Below are 22330 nucleotides of genomic sequence, written 5' to 3' on the forward strand. Positions count from 1 at the left end.
TACACCACGCATCACTCAAGCAAGTTACAATTTGTTGTTATAATTATTCAATCATTACTAAAGAAGTTGTTCATTTATCTGGAATATCTCCGAAAACATGCTTTTCTTTGAAGGTATCTCAGGGTCTGATGCCGGAAATGAACCAGGAGAGTTAGGCGTCTCAAAGTCCAATTTCTGCTTGATCAAAAGGTCCCCAACACTTGGTCTGGAAGGTCAATTAGGATAACTACGGTATATTGAGTTGTCCCAATGATATTCGCTTCCTAAATTCCTAGAACTATGGCGATAACTCGTGAAGTGAGCTTAAACTACAGAGAACATGTGGAGGGAAAGGGAGTTTGATACTGTCTCACACACATGTCAATCTCAACAACATCCCTTGTGATTTTTGTTATCTTAATACATGCAATGTTTCTACGAGAGGGGATGATTTGAATTCAAGATGCAATGGGTTAAAGAGGAACGCCGTGCCCACCAGGAGAATCCACAAATGCTAAGTTTTGCTCAAGTCGGCCTAGACTATAACACAAGCTGTATAGTAAAACACACCGAGGAACCAGTTCACTGCATCTACGATTGAGCAAACTACCAAAAAAGAATTATAACGTCAAAACACGAAAACGGATAGGTAAAGGAGAGAAACTATATCAGATTATTCAATGCCTTCATGAGAGTACAAGTATCTCCAGTTACACGATGTAAATAAAGGGAATCCGTGTACGCGCCAATGCCACATGGCTTTCTTTGTTTCTCGATTCCTTTTTGTTTTAATTACAATACAAAAAAGGAAAAGGTAAAGAAAGGAAGAGATTCTAACTAACTGGACAAATTGTCTATGCACTTCATCTTCTTTAATCCTCGTCCAGCAGCTCGGTGCAGAATAATGTCTATACACTCCATCTTTCGCAAGGCAAGCTTATATGCAATGCATTAATCTTCAAAGAATAGTTTGTCAGGAATATACTTTGTGTTCCACATTCCCACGGTTTCACCAGAATGAGAAAAGGAGTCTGTTTCTTTGAACAAAAAGAGCAGAATCCAGCCTTAACCATTTGAAGTTACAAGCGATGCGCCAACAGATCAGGCAGTGTTATCTTCCCAGAGTGGTTCTGGTCAAGCCTACTGAACTGATCGCAGATTTGCAGAATATCTTTCTCCCCTATCTTTCCCATCTCTTTAAGCTTGTAAATAACATACTCTGACTTACTGAAACGTGCAAGGTAGCTTGTATGATTCACAATTCAAACTTGATGTATGTAGCTAAAAGCTGAAAAACTAATACGGATGCAAAACAAATAAGCATACGGAATTGCTCCTCTTGAATTATTCGCATTTCTGTGGCATGACTCTGGTGTCCACTACAATAGTCAGCATCCTTATCAGATCAACGCACCTAGACGTTACAAGTTAGACTAATTTCATACCAAAATTAGTTGATTGAGTCTTCAATTGCGAACTCAATTCACTCCGAACCATCTCGTCTTTTAGAGGCTCTAATTTGAATTAAGTACATTTGCTAAGTTCACTACATGCGCACAATGTTGCACGGCTATGCTCACACACCTAATTCACATCCCATCATCATACTAATGATCATCCAGACCAACGGTCGATATAATACTTACGCTAAATTGTTACTTAGTTATGATTGACTGTAATCCGATCAGTATTGTTCGAATCTGCTAGATTTGTTGAGTGAGGTGGCAGCTAATGACAATTAAAAACGAGATGGCAATTAAAAAGAAAATGATAGATAGGATGGATTGAATTATGGAAACACAACACACCTGATGAAACCATGGTTATTGATGTCGGCGGCAAGCAGATCCTGGACGGTGATATCCCTATGCAAAACCCAGTTCATAATCCTCCTGTGCCTTTTGTCCACCCTGGCCTCTGCTAAATATATAAACGCCCGAGCCACCGCCAACGTCGAAAACAGAAGCCACACGGCGGCGAAGAGTCTCCCTTGGAGAGTCTGGAAGGCCCTGTCACCGTATCCAACCGTCGTAACCGACATAACGGACAAGTAAACAGAATCAATCCAGTCCAAATTCTCTACAAAACATAACACCAAAGCCCCAATGCCGATGCACAGAACCACCACCCCAAGCGCCAGGCCGACCTTGAGTCGGATTCTCATCCTCCCCTTTGCCACATCGACAATATAGTCCCTGGCGGAGAAGCCATGATTCCGGGAAGTCTGACCCATTTGAATTCCGGTCAAGATCATGTTTTCTTGCAAGTCGAGGACAAAATTGACGACCCCACTGAGCAAAATGTCGATGAAACCGAACCCGAAGAGCACAAAGACGCAAGCGAAAATCTTGGTGAGAGGAGTGGTGGGAGCAATGTCACCGTACCCAATGGTGCACATGGTGACTATACAGAAGTAGAGGGCGTCGACGACCGGGTGGGTTTCGACGCCGGAGAATTTGTCCCTGCTGAAGGAGTAAATTACAACGCCGAGCGATAGGTAGACGAGGAGCAAGAAGACGGCTTGCCTGATGATGGAGGTGGAGTCGGATTGTGGTTTGGGGACCTGGGTAGTTGGGTTTGGATTGAGGTCTTGCATAACGGCCATGGCGGGGGCCGTCCTGCAGCGGTGGAGAGTGCCGGGTCTCTTCTGATAGTGGGCATTCGGGGGTCCGGACGAAGAGGGATGCGGGTCTTGTTGGTGGACATGGTGATGGTGGGGTTGTTGGAAGTGGTGGAGATTAGGCTCGCTGTGGGAGGGAGAGATTTTGAAAGAGAAATCATCAGGGTCAGGGACTTGAACAGTGGGGGTAGGGGTGGGTCGGAGGAGTTGGTGTTGGGGCCCTTTTTGGGGGCCGAGAAAAGGCTCCCTTTCCATCGGGAGAAAAGAAGGGAATAGATTCTCTGGTGGTTTGGAGGTTTGGAGGTTTGGAGTCTTTGGACTGTGGAGGGAGAGTCGAACACAACACGGTTTGACACACGGAGCCTGAGGGTTCGAGGAGCATCTCTTAATTAATTTCACGTGGGCGGCAATGCGATACAGCGTCCTATCTCACTCAACATGCCGTGAGACACACTGTGCCAATAATATTTACAGCTTATATTTGCTACAAAAATATAATTTGAGGCTTAATACGTGTATTTTATATACAACGATATTTTACACTAAAACTCGAGTGTTTAAATAAATAATACTAATGAATGCAGACACGCTATAATTTGGGATAAAAACATAGTACTGTATTAGCACAGCAACGTAACGGAAAATTAAAGAGAGAGAGGGGGAAGGTGGCGGCAATGAAGGCTGCAGGCGCGATCACGCGGTGGACATGATATTCTGCTAACTAACTGACATGGACATTAATTAATTAGCTTTTTTCACTGCACATGATATTATAGTTGGACTTTTGCTTTTTGAATTACTTGAAGAAGAAACTCAATCCCTAAATTTGGATCATTAGCGTGAATCATCATTAGTTAAGAAAATTATCAAGTTTCGTTATATTCTCATAGTGTAGTCGTTATATTATTGTTGTGTTGTTAATATCTGATCAATATGTTATTTGTATTAAAAAAAATCATTTATACAATTAAATGTCAAAAATTCAAAATCACAAAAAATGAAAAGAATAAAACAAAGAACAGAACACACCACCCCTCGCCACTATAGCAAATCTTACGCCAATTGAAAACGTCGTAGATCCGGGGAAATAGAGTAAGTCAAACATGTTTTTTGAGTCAAATGCAGCTCAACTGATCACGTCAGTGGCAGGTGAGAAACACTCTACGTTACAATATCAATATTTGAAATATCCTCTAGAAAGAATTGCGAGAGAGGGGTGATGCAAGAATATGTTTTGGGATGTACTATCTACACATCTCTTTTTACTTTTCACACACCTCTTGTTAATTTCTGTCTGTTGATCTTCTTCAATTCATCTAATCTGACGATTGAAAATTAAAAGAATGTATGAGAAGTAAAAATAGGTGTATGGATATCACACCCTTATGTTTTTCTTGCAACTAAAAGAGAAAGATTGTCACCTATTTGAGCATGCTGGAGTTTCACCCCCAACTTGCAAAATCCTTACCCACATAATTCATGCCCACGATACATATATAACCTTTCCACTATGATCCATGCATGCATGACCCAACTATTTTTTTTCAATAAACGATATTATCCACATTAAGGGATGGAGAAGAGATTAAGCTACATAATGAGTTAGCAATAATATGGTTCAAAATTACCATTGATGAAAATCGAATATTAGATCTCTCACTTATAAGTCACTTATAAGTGAAAAAAATATTACTAAACAGTAGTATTAAGCAGCAGTCCAACTATTTTTGACAACGGTACAATTTGCTACTATTGTCCCTAGCTACTTTTGTTGACTGTTCCACAAGACTTCAGAGCCCTACCGACCTAAAGAACCCATATAAGATAACTATACATAAGTTCTGTTTAATTTAAGTGATTTCATTATATTAATAAAAGAGTAATGTTAGGGAGATCAAATTTATAGATTAAATTTACAAACTAAATGACGTGTCATCAATAAGAGTAAGCACGTTTATCAATGTGTAAGTAATAAACCAATCATCAACTTCCATGTCCTTTAGTTTTCAAAATTTTGTGTTCAAATTTAATCTCCCTAATATTACTCTTAATAAAATAGAAAAGTTCATTTAATCATTGACAAATATGACTTTTAGACTAAAACTATGAATAAGATCAAAATTTAATTTTAGTCCTTTGATACATCAAGATTTAATTTTAGTCATTTGATACATTAATCACCTCTTTTATTAAATTATGTTTTGAATTTTTAATTATTTCCCTTCTCTTTTTCTTCCTAAATTTAATGTATTAATTATATTTGACTTTAATTATAAGTTTCATGTCCTTCATCATAATATATTTTGTTGTATACATTTAGATAAAATATTTTTTGTTATACAATATATTTCGATATACTTTTCTTCTTCATTAAGGTACATCAAATCATTTAATATATTTTAGTATATGCATTTTGGTGCATACATCTTACATTTCGATGCATATATTTCGGTGCATATATTTTGGTATATTAATTCAATATAATACATTTAAGTGCATATATTTTGGTACGTTTATTCAATATAATATATTTCGGTACATATATTCGGTACTAACATTTAGATGTATTAATTGAGTTTTTCAAGTTTGAAGAATGTTAATAAAATTAACAAATTAAAAAAGCTTTTTTTTGGTCAAAAAATATATTAAAATGTTATATTGATAAATTCAAGTATTTAATGGAAGACATTGAATAAAATGCACATTAATTAATTTGAATTAAGGACACACCAAGGACTATAATCAATATTTAATTGGGAAATTTTATTTGAACCCATGTAACCTCTTTCTACACCCAACTTATTTTCTTCACCCATATTATTTTTTATTAAAGAATTAATCTCTCTTTAAACCCAAATTTATTACCTAAACTACCCTATCAAATCCAATTCAAAATGTTAAATTATCTTTACACCAATTCCCTTTATAAAATAACATTTGTAATTGAATTTAAAAAAATAAAAAAAGAGGCGTCCTTGCCTAACCCCACTTCCCACTAGCATTTCCATGGCTACCTTTTTTTTCTTTCTACTATCAAACCCAAACATTTGCCTTTTTTATTTCTATTGATGTGCATAAGCAACAAATCAAACAATTCATCCCCTTATATTTATCAACAAGCAAGGAAGTTTATAATATAAGAATATTGGTAAGAAGTTTTTTCTTAGAATTTTCCAATTGCAGAAAGTTTAACAAAACATTTGGGATTGATGAAAAAAATTGAAATCAAACAAACAAAATATTCATAAATTGAGTCATACCTTAGTTGGAGGATTCAAAACTTCAAAATCACCATCCATCAATGAAAAAAAACTTGTTTTTCTCTACAAAACTTATTAGGGTTTTAGCCAAAATGAACGTAGCATAAACAAGAAGTGATGGTAGGGTTTAATGGTTTTATTGATAAATTTCAGTTTTATTATTAATTTCATTTTGTACTTAATAGTAATTATACAATAGGGTAAAATAGATAACTAACAATTTAAATTTAAGTTGAGTATAGAAAGAGGTTACATGGGTTCAAATAAAATTTCCCTATTTAATTTAACACCAAGTCAATATGTAATCCAACATCAGGTTTTTGTTAAATTTCAATCTTTTTTAAAGATTAAAGTTAATAAACCCCTAAAATTACAATTTAAGCTTAATTGCTTTTAATCCATTCACAGTCAATCCTAAACATTGCATTTTAATTAGTTTAGCATAAAAATAACTCAAAAACCTATTTAGGTTAGTCAACTTAAAAATGTTACTCAAAAGCAGATGACTGATCGTAGTGGGGGACAATCATGCCATGCACCCTGATGCGGGTGTGATCCTCTCTCATTGCCCTCCCATCTAACAACTAACTATTTAATCTACTAATGTTATTTCTTTAAATAAAAAAATAATAATAAATAAATAAAAAGACTTACTTATAACAATAGTCCGCAAATCTTTGTTTTTTCTTTTGAACAAAATATATTATTTAAACCAAGAAGATAAGAAAGTGGCTAAATCCCATAAAAGGCTAACAAGTTCACAAACTTAACAGTGTGTTGTGCGTCATTTTCACCAATTCCTTTGGAATATATTAGGTTTTCACTCCCAACGAACAACCATCGCTATTTATTACCTAAACGACGAGCCCAGGACCTGATTTGTTTGGGCACCGCCAATGCCACGTCATCTTTAATGTATGTCTCTAATTGTCAATCAGGAGGAAATTACTATTTTATCCTTTCATGTTAAATTTAACATCAACTTGACGGAATTGACAAAATCTCGTTAAAGTGAAGCAAATTTTGAGTTGAGGTTGTATTCTATGGGGCATTTCAAAAATAAGCGAATAATTTATATAAATTCGTGAATTACACATATAACTTTCCATATTCTTAAAAAATTAAACATTAAATACATATATAAAAATTTTAATTAATAATGTTTTCATCGTGTTTATTTAAATATAATTATACATGTATGCATTTTTCATGTACCATACTCATTTCCTATATTATAGTTTTGAGATACTGAGCTTCTAAATTTTTAAGATTTCACAGTTTTCATTTGTGTACTTGTATGGATACTGTGAAGTATGAACCCTTTAGAACTCCCAGAATATATTTTCATACATTGCTATACTATACAATTACAAGACTCAATTAACCACATCAAATAAAAAAACGACACATGAACATTAGCTCAATATGATGGATTTACTCCTGATGTCATGAATAGACCACGCTGTCCTACCCAGTAGGTCCTGAACCTTCAAGTTCATATATGTCAAGCTGTCATTCGGCCCATATCCCCCACTTCTATCACCATGCCTTTTCTGGCTCAAGGAGGCAGAGGTCGACTCTTTGGAGTCTCCTTGGGTGTCTTACACTCCGGCGAATTATCATAGTGAAGGCCCAAAGTTCACTTCCAATTTCATCGATATTGTCTTCAATTTGTTAATTACCACCTGCACAGTTCGACAAATGTGGGTTTTTTCACAAAAATGTTCCAGTATTAGTTGGAGTGGAGTTTAAAATATTTAAACTCTTATTTTCTCTATCTTTACTTGATGTGGGTATTTCAACATGACCATTCACGTGGAACCCAATTAGTGAGTCACACATCGAAGATCTACACATCGACAACCACGTGGAGTCAAGGGAACTCACCCAACAAGTAAGGCCAAGGGATCCACCATCATCGCATGCGGCCAAACCACCAATTACGTGGCAGTACGGGTCCACTCCCTGACTCTGATACCATGTCAAATTATCAGAAAGATAATTTAAACTTTTCCAACAACATCAAAATTGTTCTCAACTTGTTAATCATCTCATGCATAATACAATATGTGTAAAGTTTTATCACAAAAGATATCGGTATCAGTTGGGGTGGGGTTATGATATATAAACTCTTATTTTTCTCTGTATTTGCTCAATGTGGGATATTTGAACACATTCCTTCACGTGAGACCCAATTATTGGGTCACACGTGAGAAATCCACACATTAGCAACAAGGTAGAGCCAATAAGACTCACCTAACATGCAGGGCCAAAGAACCTACTATCATCGCTGGGGCTATGGGGACCCACACATCGGGCCCCAATATTTGGCTCTGATACCATTGTGAAACCCTGAAGGTTCCATAAATGTATTAGAAATATTTATTTAGAGTTTTAGATGCCAATTTTATTGGTGATTAATGGTGTGCAACATGAAGGCTTGAGGTGGTGCATGTTTTTTTCCTCTTAATTCAAAACATGGAACCTGGAGGTGGCAAGGGTGGATAAGTTTAAGTGATCAGCCACTTATATTTCTTACATGTGTGATTATAGGTTTGATGAATAAGCAATATAAGTTGCTTAGTCTTCATAAAAAAGTGGCTGCGTGGAAGGCCTTTAGGACACCAAAACCTTCCAATTGGAACTAAGCTGATGCTGGCTTCCTTAACCTATAAATAGGAGCAAATGTTCCTGTTTAATATTGTGCAGCGCAATTGGCTAGTTTGCATGCAATGCATGCAACATGCTAAGGTCTTTATATTATAATATACGTGTATGTATGTATGTATGTATGTATGTATGTATGTATGTATGTATGTATATGTCTGGCTAGAGAGAGAGAAAGAAATAAAAAGAGGGAGCTACAATTCGATATATGGGAATCGGTGGAGGGCTTGTCTTGCCGAAGCTCAGATTATCAAAGTGAGTGGTTTATGTAATGTGTTGCAAATTATTCTTATTTTCTGATAAACAAAACCATGAGCTGTATGGTGGGAAATTATATGTTTTCAAATATCTCTCTATTTCAAGTCAAGCATGTTTGATTTTGAGTAATGTTTTGATGAGTATATATATACATTCTATATGGAATTGTTCAGATTGTCCATAGAGTATGAGAACTTCAATGTTGGGGCATTCCAGGGATAAATGTAAGGCACACGGGGGCATAAGGGCAGAATGGCCAATTTAGGAGTCATGTGGTGAGCTACATATTATGGAGGATAACCAACACATGAAGGGACAATGTGATATGGCATGATACATCATAAAGACTTTGATATGATTATACTATGTTATAGTGTGAGTAAAACAACATGCTTGATTGGCATATTACATATTATACTCATTGGGCAATGATGGTTGTCGCTCTCCCCCAGGCCCAGTGCTACCAGGGCAACTGTCCAGGGCCCAAAATTGAAAGGGGCACCAAAAACCCAGCCTACCTTCTTCCCTAAACGGGCCAAAACCCCAAGCCATTCCTCTTCCCAAAACCCAACCTTCATTCTTCCCCGAACCCAGCTTTCCTTCATCCTCAAACCCTAACTTCAATGATTTCTTTATGTAATTAATTTAGAGAATTAATTAGAGAAAAAGGATGATCCTCAAACGCAACTTTCCTTCTTCCCCAAAATGCAACCTTCCTTCTTCCCCCATGGCTGCAGTATCATTGTATAATTTCTCTGTTTGCCATTGCAATCTCTCTCTTTCTCTCTTCTTTCTTTCTTTCTCTCTCTCTCTCTCTCTCTCTCTCTCTCTCTCTCTCTCTCTCTCTCTCTCTCTCTCTCTCTCTCTCTCTCTCTCTCATTGAAACTGGGCCGCACGATTTGCAGACCTCTTATCACATCCATTAAAACCGGCGATTTCTGCGATGATGACCTCCATCACCTCCATCGAATTGAATTTCCTAGTCTTTCGTTACCTTCGGGAATCAGGTATGCTTCACTTTGCAAACCCTCAATCGACTTTTCGAATTTATTTCCCTAATTTTCTGTTCCCATTTTTAATTGTATTGTCGTTCTAGGGTTTTTGGAAATTTGGGTGTGCTGTACATATTATAAGGGTAAATTTATCAATTGATGTTACATGTTTGCTATTATAACTTAATTAGGGTTGAGAACTATGATTTTGGGAATGGAGAAAAAAACCCCTAAATTTCTTTTTAATTTGATGGATCATATGCTATCATATTCTGTTCATACGATAGGTTCAATGAAATGAAAAACCATATATTGACTAACATTCCTTGGCTTCGGAAAAAGGGAATCCGAACAGCCTTCTGCATCATACAATGCTTGCAAAAGGAAACCCATTTTCTCATGTGAATTGACACCGGCCTCCTCTGGCTGCTTCCTCTTGGTATTCATCATAATATCTAAGAAAAACCAATTTTCCTGAGAAAACTGAACATATTACAAGCAAAAAACAAGCACTAAATCAAGTAAAGTGGAAATTTTTATTATCCTATACAATTCAACATTCTGTTTGGTTCCTGAGAAAACAAATAAACTTAAACAAAATCGAAAGCACCAAAACAATGTAAAAATTTTCAACAAATCTAGTAGCTTCACTTACAACAAAGACTACAACATTTCTCGTAATTTTCTCACATTTTCCCCCAGCTTAGACTGGGTTCCAGCCCTGGTTAAATTTTTTCTTTAAACATATGTTTTCATATTAAAAAAAAGGGCACATTTTGAGCTTTCGCACTGAGCACCCAAAAACTCAAGAATGGCCCTGCTCTCCCCTCACCTTTTATTTTACAGGTGAATTATTTGACAAGACAGGTGATAGACAAGATGAGGTTGTGTTTGACGAGGAATTTAAGAGTTTTATTTTTGTACACCTTGTAAACATTTTGGAGTTGTTTTTATAACAGAAGTTTTTAATACTCTTATTTTTACTTTTACCCATGCACCATGCACATGATCGATTTTTTTCACCAACTCTGGGTTCAGGCGTGACAACCATGTCAAATTATCAGAGGAACGGGTGGGCATTTGACCCACTTCCAACAACAAAGATACTTGTTAATTACCGCATGCAAAATCCGATAGGTGTAGGTTTTATCACAAAAGGCTTTGGTACTAGTGGGAGTGAGATCATGATATTTTAACTTTTCTTTTCTTTTTCTTTACTCGATGTGGGATATTCCCACAAGTCCCCTCATGTGTGACCTAATTAGTGGGTCACATCGTAAGAGATCCACATATCGACAACCATGTGGAGCCAATGAGACTTACCCAGCACAGGAGGCCAATGGACCCACCATCATAGCAAGCTAGCCCACCTATTACATGGTAGAACAGGTCCGCTCTCTCACTCTGATACCATGTCAAATTATCAAAGAGATGTGTTAAAGGTCTACTTTCAACAACACCGATATTGTCCTCAACTTGTTAATCACTCTATGCACAGTACAAATGTGTGAGGTTTTATCAAAAAAGTCTCAGTATCAGTTGGAGCGAGGTTAGGATATATAAACTTTTTTTTTCTTATGTCTTTGCCCAATTTGGGATATTTGAACACGCCCCCTCACGTGGGACCCAATTAGTAGGTTACACGTGGGAGATCCACACATTGGCAACAACATGGAGCCAATGGGAGTCACTTAACAGACGGGGCCAAGGGACCAACCATCATCGCATGGGGCTAAGGAGACCACACCATCATGTGGCAATACGAGCCCACTCCTTGGCTTTGATATCATGTCAAATTATTAGAGAGACAGGCCAAAGGCGACTACTAACAATATCGATATATATTGTCCCCACGTGTTAATCATCAATTGCACAGTCTGACATGTATGAGGTCTTATCACAAAAGACCTTGTTATTAGCTGCAGTGGGATTGAAATATTTAAACTCTTTTTTTTTTGTCTTTGCCCAATGTGAGATATTTCAACACCAACCACCAAAGACTTACTCTATTCCTTGCGGAGTGTGGTTTGCACGTAGCAGTTTGTCTAGCATGCCCTGCAACCTCACCTCCTAACTACCTGGGATGAGTTCCTTCTATAAATAGCCAAGTCGAACAAGTAGATCGGTAATCGATACTTACTACTTAAAATTTTCTCTATTCTAGCTTCTCTCAAATTATTTTTGACTCAGGCATCAAAGGCTCATTGGTAAATGACATTCCTCTTTTCTTGAGTGTTCGTCAATTAAGCCAACAATGTTACTTGTTTTGTAGGTTTGATTTTGTCGATCCATCATTCGATGGAATTTGCATCCATGCAACCCGCCTTGTGAAAGAGAAGGTAATATATATAACAAAAGGCTTGGGCAAAAAGAAAAGAGCAAAACAAAATGGAAGGGCCTAAGAAATCTTTTAGACGGGCTAAGAATTTGTCGGAATATATGAGTTACTTAGGAAGGCCCTATCATCATCATCCATCACCATCAATGAATGATTATAATTTGAAAAATTAAATATATTTTCTTGAGCTTAAACAACCAAAATTTTGCTCTAGACCAAAGATTCTTGAAATAGTTATATGACTTTGTTTAGTTGTTTTAACTTTTCTTCAATGGGAGAGGATAATTCAAAGGACAAGGATTGTCTGCCCTCCATTTCTGGTGTCCTTCTGTTTGTGTGAACACGGCTAAATCACGTCAATATTTTATATTACTATTCATTTTTGTCTTATTATATCTATAAAAAAATAATATAAAATATTAACGTAACTTAACTATGATCACACAAAATAATAGAACATGAGAAGAGCACCGAAAGTGAAAGGCAGACAATCTTTGTTCTAATTCAAAAGCAGCTAAAAGCTCGCAGTCAGCGAAAGAGGTTAATTAATATAAATCTTAAAAGCAACTTTTGTATAATCAACCCAGCTTAGCTCAGCCATGACGTGGTTTAATATTTAATTGATATCTTCACAAACTTCATATTGAGGACGGAGTCCTATTGCCGTACTCAAAATTAAGGAGGTCGTTGGGAATCTTAATATTCTATGATATCTATCTGTCCACCCAGCCAATACATTACACATGGAGTTGATGAACCTGACTTCCTTGTCTCACCTCATGTCACTTAATGGATTATGATAGGATTTTTAGGTACTTAGCGCAAAGAGGTTAAAGTACTAATTTGGTATTGATGTGCTTTTATAAAAAATGGGTCTAAAAAAATATGAGCTAAAAAAAATGTTTGATAAACACTTAAAAATAGCTTATTTTCATAGTTTTTTGTGAAAAAAGCTGAAAACGTAAAGCAGCAAAAATGAACTTATTCTCACAGCACAGCATGATCAGTTTTTTTTCAAAGCATAGCAATAACAAACCAACCCAAAATCACACAAAATACTTGCAAGAGAACAAAGTAGTTGTAGTATAAACTGCTCAAATAAGATCGTTTTTTACATAGATTATTTAAAACAATTTATGAAAAACCCTAATCTTAGTTAATTATCTAAAAGTAAAGATTGGAAAGAGTTGATTTTGAATTTAAAAGTAATAAAAACGAATTTTAATAAAAGTAATTTAGGGAAAGCAACTAATAACCAATTAAAAAGGAAACAAATCAAAGAGAAAAGATTTTGAGAAACAAATTTGGAAAAGCATTAAGGTTTCGCCGTCACCCTAACAATCTTACGTAGTTCTTCTAATTCCTTATGAATTACACATGCATATTTTGAAGGTTAGGTTTTCCTAAAGTATGCCCTACTTGGAACCCCCAATATAGAACGTATATCTAATATGCAACCCATCCGTAGCGTCTAGATCGAATGTGAACATGCAAGACTCATTAAGTTTTGTGAAACCCTTTTGAAAAACCATATAACTCCTAAGACGTGTCGTCCATCCTAAGTAGTTACACATGTTAACCACAAGAAGCCTTAGTCAGTTTTAGGGACAGTCCTCCGTCAAAATTGCATCAAATTACTTTTCTAAATATCCTAATAGTCGCGAATCACTAAGACAAATAGATAGTTTAAAGCACAATAATTAACAACCCAAAACTTGCATGCATAAATTCATAAGAAAATTAAAAAGAGACTACATATTCTTGCTAAGGTTCATGACCTCACTCTAGCAAAAAGGATTAGTTACGCATATTCATAATTAAAATAAACATAATCGCCAGAAAATAACCGTTTGGTAGAAAAATCTCAAATTTTGGTACGAACAAGCCAAGAGACACATGAACGTCCTCCAATTTGAATCACTCCAAAATTCGTCCGTTTGATCATGTTTTGCTCAAGAGGAAGTCGAATGTCTTATATTGAAAATATAAAGCAAAGTATCAAAATTCTACCAAAATAATTACCAAATTATACTAAGAATAGGATAAAATATATTCATCAGATTACAAGTCTAGGCCTAAGAAACTCTGTATCAACAAGCTTTAAGGTGCTACACTTGCAATTTTTCATATCATCAATCAATAAACTTGACGCATTTTCATTTACTAGTGGATTTCATATTGCTAGTGGATTCTAGCTTAGTTTATTCTATAGAAATAATTAGTACAGTCCAACATACCAAACGATGCCTTAGTATCGTCGCAAACACTACTAAGAGTAAAATTCGTGTCAAATTACCACCTTTGACTAATCTTTCAGTGTGAATATGGTATTAAATTAGAAAATTAATTTTGGGGCCACTTTCGATGGCCTTCTTTTATTGAAAAGTCAGAATTTTTATTAACCTAGAGTATTGGGCAGAAAGTGTTTCTCCCTAAAATATAATACTATGAAGAAGTTTTATGTTAAAAGCTGAAGAAAATAATGAAACACTCTTCTATGTTTGGTTAAGAATTTTACACCTTTGACTAATCTTTCAGTGTGAATATGGTATTAAATTAGAAAATTAATTTTGGGGCCACTTTCGATGGCCTTCTTTTATTGAAAAGTCAGAATTTTTATTAACCTAGAGTATTGGGCAGAAAGTGTTTCTCCCTAAAATATAATACTATGAAGAAGTTTTATGTTAAAAGCTGAAGAAAATAATGAAACACTCTTCTATGTTTGGTTAAGAATTTTAGGACTTGTTTGGTATCCTATTAAAAAAATTTCATTATTTTTCAAAACATTTCTTAAGAACAACCTAAAATTTGAAAACTGTTTTCAGTTCAAAAAGTTAAATTCAAGTATAATATCAAACAAGCCTATAAAACATCCTAAAATTTTGGGAATGTACTACATAATTAGAAAGAGTGACTTCAAAATGAAATACGTTTCATTTGACAAAACTTTCAAATGACATTTTTCAAAGTGTCATACATTTTGCAAAGTCTAATATAATGTGAATGTACTACATAATTAGAAAGAGTGACTTCAAAATGAGATACGTTTCATTTGACAAAACTTTCAAATGACATTTTTCAAAGTGTCATACATTTTGCAAAGTCTAATATAATGTGCTTGAGTTGAATACATCCTAAAGTAGTGTCCTTGCTAATGCCATCATCGGAGTGAAGAAATGTCGTTTTATCTTTCTTGTTAGAACAAAAGATGTTTTGTTTATTGGTAAATGCATGGTGGATGTTGGAGCCTTGTGACTCGGAAAATAAAAAAAGGGTTTGCTAACTACCATAGGTTTGACATTTCTTCGAAAGCGATGTTAGAGTTTGACAATTATAAAGCTTGCGCATTAAGTAATACCAAACTGCTGTAGTACAAAGTGCATTTATATTAATATCTGCAATTAGTCAGAACAAACACCCCACAAATACAGAAAGTTGGTGAGTGCCGGCGGATTCTTCAAGCTCAAGATACCCTTTTGGTAAGTATCTCATTTCTTGCTCTGTGTTTCTGTGATTCGGCATATCATATGGGTTCTCTTCTGTTCCGTACTGAGTTGTGCTGCTGCTTAATTACTTTCTTTTACTGCTCCAAATGTTTTGGTGTTGTATTGGGTTTCTCGAGTTGCAGAGATTCGAATCTGATTCCGTCAGTTGCTCAATAAAGTTGCAGCCTTTTTTATTCTATTGGGACCCAATCACTTGATAAAACATCTTTACAGTATCAATCTCCTCCTAGTTTTTCTTTCTCTGGAATCGTTTTGTTTTCCTGCCTTGGCCCTCCGGTGAGGTGATGTATTGTTGTTAGACTTGCCTGCTTGTCACCAAGTCACTTGATAAAACATCTTTACAGTATCAATCTCCTCCTAGTTTTTCTTTCTCTGGAATCGTTTTGTTTTCCTGCCTTGGCCCTCCGGTGAGATGATGTATTGTTGTTAGACTTGCCTGCTTGTCACCTTGGAACAGAAGACTAGTATGTAGTGTTCTCTTTTTTATATAAAGATTTAGGTTTTGTTTCTTTTTTCTTTTTAAAATCTGAAGCCTGCTTGCAGATATGGAAGTAGTTTTCTGCTTGCAGATCTTTAGCTGGCTTGGCTTGTAAGTTTACGATAACAGGCCTGTGCTTGTGCAGGTGTAGATTGAGGTATAACAACTCAGGAGTAAAACACCTCAATACTGAGATAAGTTCTTGGGGTTGGTAACATGGCCGAGGAAAATGGCCTGGGTGGCGCTGTACCTCAAGAGCGTGAGGATACCACTTCAGGAAACCAAGTAGAAGAGAAAAACACCGGCACGGACGGGGCTCATCGAGGCTCAGACAAGAGCGGCGGAAATGAGAAAGTAGAAAAAGTTGCATTTTCAAAACTATTCTCATTTGCAGATAAGACTGATATTATCTTGATGCTCGTTGGCACAATCGGTGCCATTGGGAATGGCTTGTGCATGCCCCTTATGACCATATTATTTGGGGACTTGGTCAATGCCTTTGGAAATAATCAAAACAATTCAGATGTAGTTAGTGTTGTTTCCAAGGTAAATTTATGCTGCACAAGCCGAGTGTTAATCTTCTATCTTTGTTGAAAAATCGAGTTGAACTTTTAATTGAGTTTTGAACTACTTTTATGAGGTGAAATATTAGAGTTCCACAAGTTCAAATCAATTTATTGAGCTCAGGTTTTATGTTCAATTATTCATTCAATTACGAGTTGGACTTCTAATTAAGTTTTGAACTACTTTTATGAGTTTAAATATTAGAGTTCCAAAATTCAAATCATGTTAATGAGCTCAGGTTTTTGTTTTATTTTATTTATTTACTTATTTTTTATGTTCATTTATTCTTAGAGGATTCTTTTTTTATCTTATCAGAATTTTTAGGGGATTCATTTGATAATTATAACATGTTCTCTTCCTCTTTTGATTCACTAAGTTGTTATCTTAAACATGTTGTTAATCACTTACTTATCCTGGTACTCCGTAGGTCTCTCTAAAATTTGTGTATTTGGCGATCGGGGCAGGTGTGGCCGCAACTCTTCGTAAGTACAAACGTTTTTAACGCATGCGTAGAGAGATTCATTCATATATCAAGCATTTGAACTGATACAGCTGTATTTCTTGTTCACAGAGGTCTCTTGCTGGATGGTAACAGGGGAAAGACAAGCTGCAAGGATAAGGGGTTTGTATTTGGAAACAATTTTGAGACAAGACGTTGCCTTCTTTGATTTGGAAACAAACACTGGAGAGGTCATTGGGAGAATGTCTGGAGACACAGTTCTCATACAAGATGCCATGGGCGAGAAGGTACTGAGCTGGCTGCACAATTGCACCCGTAAATTCACCCAGGGAGAATAAAAACCTTGAAATTTGTTATTCTTATTATGTAACTAAGGGTCATATTCGTGCACTTGTTCATGCAGGTTGGAAAATTTTTACAACTACTTTCAACATTCATAGGAGGGTTTATAATAGCATTTATCAAGGGGTGGCTTCTTACCGTTGTCATGTTATCCTCGATTCCTCTGCTCGTGGCAGCTGGTGCAACTATGTCAATCGTTATAACCAAGATGGCATCCCATGGACAAACTGCTTATGCAAAAGCTGCAAATGTTGTTGAACAGACGATAGGCTCCATCAGAACCGTATGTCACATTAGCCTTGCAACTATTGAAATAATTACGTTATTTTTATTTTTATTTTTACCAAGAGTATGATGTTTGTCATCTGGTTTCTTTGTAGGTTGCATCCTTTACTGGAGAGAAGCAAGCTATAACAAGTTACAAAAAATATCTTGTGGATGCTTACAAATCAAGCGTTTATGAAGGTACTGCTGCTGGAGCAGGTTTTGGCATCGTTATGCTAGTTGTGTTCAGCACTTATGCCTTGGCAATATGGTTTGGTTCAAGAATGGTAAGGAATAATGGATATTCTGGGGGTGCCGTGCTGAATGTGATTGTTGCTGTTTTGACTGGATCCATGTAAGCGCCATTTTTTGTTTCTTTTTTGTTTCTTTTTCGTGTTTGATGTAAATACTCGTACGCACATGCAGGTATACGTGAGTGCCTCTTATTGGTTTTTTTTTTCCTTCTCTTTTTATTTAACTTAATTAACTATTTTGGATGAGTTAGGTCTCTGGGGCAAGCATCACCGTGCTTGAGTGCATTCGCTGCTGGTCAAGCTGCAGCATTTAAGATGTTTGAGACTATCAGTAGGAAACCAGAGATTGATGCTTCTGACGAAAAAGGAAAGATTTTGGATGACATTCGTGGAGATATAGAGCTGAGAGATGTTTATTTCAGTTATCCTGCCAGACCAAATGAACCAATATTTGACGGGTTCTCTCTTCATATCTCTAGTGGCACCACTGCGGCTTTGGTTGGACAAAGTGGAAGTGGGAAGTCAACAGTCATCAGTCTGATGGAGAGATTTTATGATCCACGAGCTGGTGAAGTTTTGATAGATGGCATAAACCTAAAAGAATTTCAGGTGAAATGGATTCGGAGTAAAATTGGTCTTGTCAGCCAGGAACCTGTACTGTTTGCATCCAGCATTAAGGACAATATTGCCTATGGAAAGGATGGTGCTACCATTGAAGAGATAAAAGCAGCAGCTGAACTTGCAAACGCCTCCAAATTTATTGATAAATTGCCTCAGGTTCCAACTAATTCTATCTAAATGTCGTTTATATTATATGTGTGATCATAAGAATGTTAGTTCATTGGACTTTAATTATTCGTGGTCAGGGAGTTGACACCATGGTCGGTGATCATGGAACTCAGCTATCTGGTGGGCAGAAGCAGAGAATTGCTATAGCAAGAGCAATTTTGAAAGATCCACGAATTTTACTTTTGGATGAAGCTACAAGTGCACTTGATGCAGAATCTGAGAGGATAGTTCAAGAAGCATTGGATCGGATTATGGTCAACAGAACTACTGTTATTGTTGCTCATCGTTTGAGCACAGTGAGGAACGCAGATACGATTGCTGTCATTCATAAGGGAAAGCTGGTTGAAAAAGGTATTCTACCCGATAAAGCTAGCACATTCATTTTATTCTGGCATATGGAACCATAGAAAGCATATGTTTCCCGATTCCCACCCCCTGATCAACCATGCATTCAACAATAGACACATATCCATTGCTTTCTTCTACTAAAATACGTTGCTTTTTCCACAAAAATCTATTATAATGTCCAATGTCCAGGCATAGTGATTGTACTTCTGGCAGAATTTCGGATTACTCCGAGCTGCAATGGATTGTTAGATCCCAGGTTCCTGCCTGTTTGTCACTTGTATAGGTAGAATATTAGTTAATTGTATCTTTGTCCATCGAGCAGGCTCGCACTCAGACTTACTCAAGGATCCTGAAGGAGCATACTCTCAACTTGTACGCTTGCAAGAAGTAAACAAGGGCTCAGAACAAATAGGAGAAGCTCAAGACAAATCTGATATAACTACCGAATCTTTTAGACAGTCGAGTCAAAGAGTGTCGTTAGCAAGATCCGTAAGTCGGAATTCCTCTTTAGGAAATAGCAGCCGACATTCATTTTCAGTCGCCTTTGGTTTACCCACAGGACTTGGTAGCAATCGTGACACTACATTGGCAGAACCAGAGGCCGCTGCCCTGGCATCAAAGCCACGTCCAAAGGTCTCTCTCCGCCGCCTCGCTACCCTCAACAAGCCAGAGATTCCAGTGCTTCTTCTTGGAAGCTTAGCTGCCATCGCTAATGGTGTCATATTTCCCGTTTTTGGTGTGCTTATTTCCAGGGTAATAAAGACTTTCTACGAACCACCTCGTCAACAAAAGAAAGATTCAGAGTTTTGGGCAATAATGTTTATGACCCTTGGTCTGATATCATTTCTGGTAATCCCAGTACGAGGATACTTCTTTTCGGTTGCTGGTAGTAAGTTAATTGAACGTATCAGATTGATGTGTTTTGAGAGAGTGGTTCACATGGAAGTTGGGTGGTTTGATGAGCCTGAGAACTCAAGTGGTTCAGTTGGTGCGAGGCTCTCAGCAGATGCAGCATCAGTGCGGGCCCTAGTTGGAGATGCGCTAGCTGAGATAGTTAATAGCATTGCGACCGGAATTGCAGGTTTGATCATTGCTTTTATTGCATCCTGGCAGTTGGCATTCATTGTTCTCGCATTGATTCCTCTGATCGGATTTGGTGCTTATGTTCAAACAAAGTTCATGAAAGGATTCAGTGGAGATGCAAAGGTATCATTAAAAGCTCCCTGATTTAGTACCACATTTCAAACTTGTAATTTCAAATTATTTCTTTCTGTTGAGGTCTCATACAGATGTATAATTAAATGGTTGCAGATGATGTATGAGGAAGCAAGCCAAGTTGCTAATGACGCAGTTGGGAGCATACGAACAGTTGCTTCTTTCTGTGCTGAAAAGAAGGTAATGGAACTGTACAGAAGGAAATGTGAAGGCCCAAGAGCGGAAGGGAAAAGACAAGGCGTGATCAGTGGAATAGGATTTGGGGTATCTTACTTCTTTCTCTTTTGTGTCTACGCAACCAGCTTCTACGCGGGAGCTAAACTCGTCGAGGCTGGCAAAACAAAATTTGCCGACGTTTTCCAAGTAATTATTCCCTTTCCATATGTATCTACCAGTTCTTTTCAGAAAGTGATGAAAACATACATACGAAATCAAAGTGATATATACATTCACACCTAGGTGTATGTAGACGATTTTAAGATGTGTATTTGGTTTGCAGGTTTTCTTTGCTTTGACCATGGCAGCCACGGGAATCTCTAATATGAGCAGTTTTGGCTCTGATTCTAGTAAAGCCAGGAATGCTGCTGCTTCCATATTTGCAATAATAGACAGGAAGTCAAAGATAGACCCTAGTGACGAGTCCGGCATAAAATTGGATAGCGTAAAGGGAGATATTGAGCTTCGCCATGTAAGCTTTAAATATCCCTCTCGGCCAGATATACAGATTTTCCAAGACCTCAGTTTAACTATCCATTCTGGCAAGGTAAATATTTCGTCAATTGAACTGTATTTGTGTTCTTTTTTTTTTTTTAAATTTTACTTTTAACTTCATGACATGCTGATGAACCTCAAGACTTGATATAATGTTTTTTGTATTGGTGAATATGTTTTGCAGACAGTTGCCCTGGTTGGAGAAAGTGGGAGTGGAAAATCGACAGTAGTAGCATTGATGCAACGATTTTATGATCCGGATTCAGGTCATATCACACTTGATGGAACTGAACTTGGAAAATTCCACTTGAAATGGTTGAGGCAGCAGATGGGGCTTGTGGGGCAAGAACCTGTTTTATTTAACGACACAATCCGTGCCAACATTGCGTATGGAAAGGATGGTGATGCAACTGAGGCAGAAATCATAGCTGCATCGGAGTTGGCCAATGCACACAAATTCATTAGTAGCTTGAATCAGGTTAGAACATTTAATAAATTCTTTTTAGGATAGTTTATAACAAGATTGTTTCAGAACTAATCCAAATGCAATGTGCAGGGGTATGACACCGTAGTAGGAGAACGAGGAATACAATTATCTGGCGGGCAGAAGCAACGCGTAGCCATTGCGCGTGCGATAATCAAGAGCCCCAAGATATTACTGTTGGATGAAGCTACAAGTGCACTTGATTCTGAATCTGAGAGAGTGGTTCAAGATGCATTAGACAGGGTGATGGTAAACCGGACCACCGTAGTTGTTGCTCATCGACTATCGACAATCAAGAATGCAGATGAGATCGCGGTGGTTAAAAACGGAGTGATCGTAGAAAAAGGCAAGCATGATAAGTTGATCAAAATTACAGATGGATTTTATGCATCCTTGGTCGCTCTGCACATGAGCGCTCCAAATGCATGAGCTTCTTTCGTGTACACTTTTCTTTGTTTCAACCAAAGACTAAAGAGAAAATTGGCATTGCCACATATCCAAATAGGCAAATATTACAGAAATGCTAATGGTTCTATATTTCACTTTCTTTTTTTCTCTTTTTTTCTTCTTTTTTCCTTTCTATTAACTTCTTGTATGTACTATTGTTATTTCTAGAGAATGCATAAAAAGTATTTTTAAGCCATAGACGATGGCCTTTGTTTGTTCGTGAGCCTGTTTGAAAAGAAAATACCACAATTTTTTAAGATTATTTCAGTTCTTTTTGAAAAAAAGAATTCATCTCAAATTCTCTTAATACATTTTGAGAGGAATTTCAAGTTAGTTCGACGAATGCAACATGTT

The 22330-nt window shown here is 36.8% G+C and overlaps 2 protein-coding genes across 3 annotated transcripts; one reads left to right on the top strand and one right to left on the bottom strand.

Annotated features, from left to right (window-relative positions):
• Positions 1–629: 629 nt before the first annotated feature.
• LOC103405965 (two-pore potassium channel 5) lies at positions 630–3110 on the bottom strand. Its single transcript, XM_008344993.4, has 2 exons — positions 1788–3110; positions 630–1206 (listed from the first exon to the last, which is right to left on the bottom strand). Exons 1-2 carry the CDS (start codon positions 2852–2854, stop codon positions 1059–1061), a joined length of 1215 nt encoding a protein of 404 aa, XP_008343215.3. The 5' UTR covers positions 2855–3110; the 3' UTR covers positions 630–1058.
• Positions 3111–15454: 12344 nt separating this feature from the next.
• Positions 15455–22172, top strand: LOC103405966 (ABC transporter B family member 11-like). Of its 2 annotated transcripts, none has more exons than XM_008344994.4 (13): positions 15455–15593; positions 16244–16644; positions 17090–17144; positions 17234–17409; positions 17526–17747; positions 17845–18083; positions 18234–18759; positions 18849–19122; positions 19442–20325; positions 20431–20697; positions 20834–21097; positions 21230–21523; positions 21602–22172. In XM_008344994.4, the coding sequence occupies exons 2-13, from the start codon at positions 16315–16317 to the stop codon at positions 21956–21958; spliced, it is 3888 nt and encodes a 1295-aa protein (XP_008343216.2). In that variant the 5' UTR covers positions 15455–15593; positions 16244–16314; the 3' UTR covers positions 21959–22172. The 2 variants fall into 2 exon arrangements, with proteins under 2 accessions (XP_008343216.2, XP_008343217.2); XM_008344995.4 differs by lacking the exon at positions 15455–15593 and adding an exon at positions 15612–16084.
• Positions 22173–22330: the final 158 nt, after the last annotated feature.

The sequence above is a fragment of the Malus domestica genome, chromosome 17 (genome assembly GCF_042453785.1).
Source record: "Malus domestica chromosome 17, GDT2T_hap1".
In the NCBI taxonomy this organism is placed as follows: domain Eukaryota; kingdom Viridiplantae; phylum Streptophyta; class Magnoliopsida; order Rosales; family Rosaceae; genus Malus; species Malus domestica.

Excerpts from the sequence above, each read along its gene's own strand:
- LOC103405965 (XM_008344993.4), bottom strand. The coding sequence starts at position 2,854 with ATGGAAAGGGAGCCTTTTCTCGGCCCCCAAAAAGGGCCCCAACACCAA. Across the intron at positions 1,207-1,787 it reads AATAACCATGGTTTCATCAG|TAAGTCAGAGTATGTTATTT; the intron begins GTGTGTTGTGTT and ends TGCACGTTTCAG.
- LOC103405966 (XM_008344994.4), top strand. The coding sequence starts at position 16,315 with ATGGCCGAGGAAAATGGCCTGGGTGGCGCTGTACCTCAAGAGCGTGAG. Across the intron at positions 16,645-17,089 it reads TAGTTAGTGTTGTTTCCAAG|GTCTCTCTAAAATTTGTGTA; the intron begins GTAAATTTATGC and ends GGTACTCCGTAG. Across the intron at positions 19,123-19,441 it reads GGGAAAGCTGGTTGAAAAAG|GCTCGCACTCAGACTTACTC; the intron begins GTATTCTACCCG and ends TCCATCGAGCAG.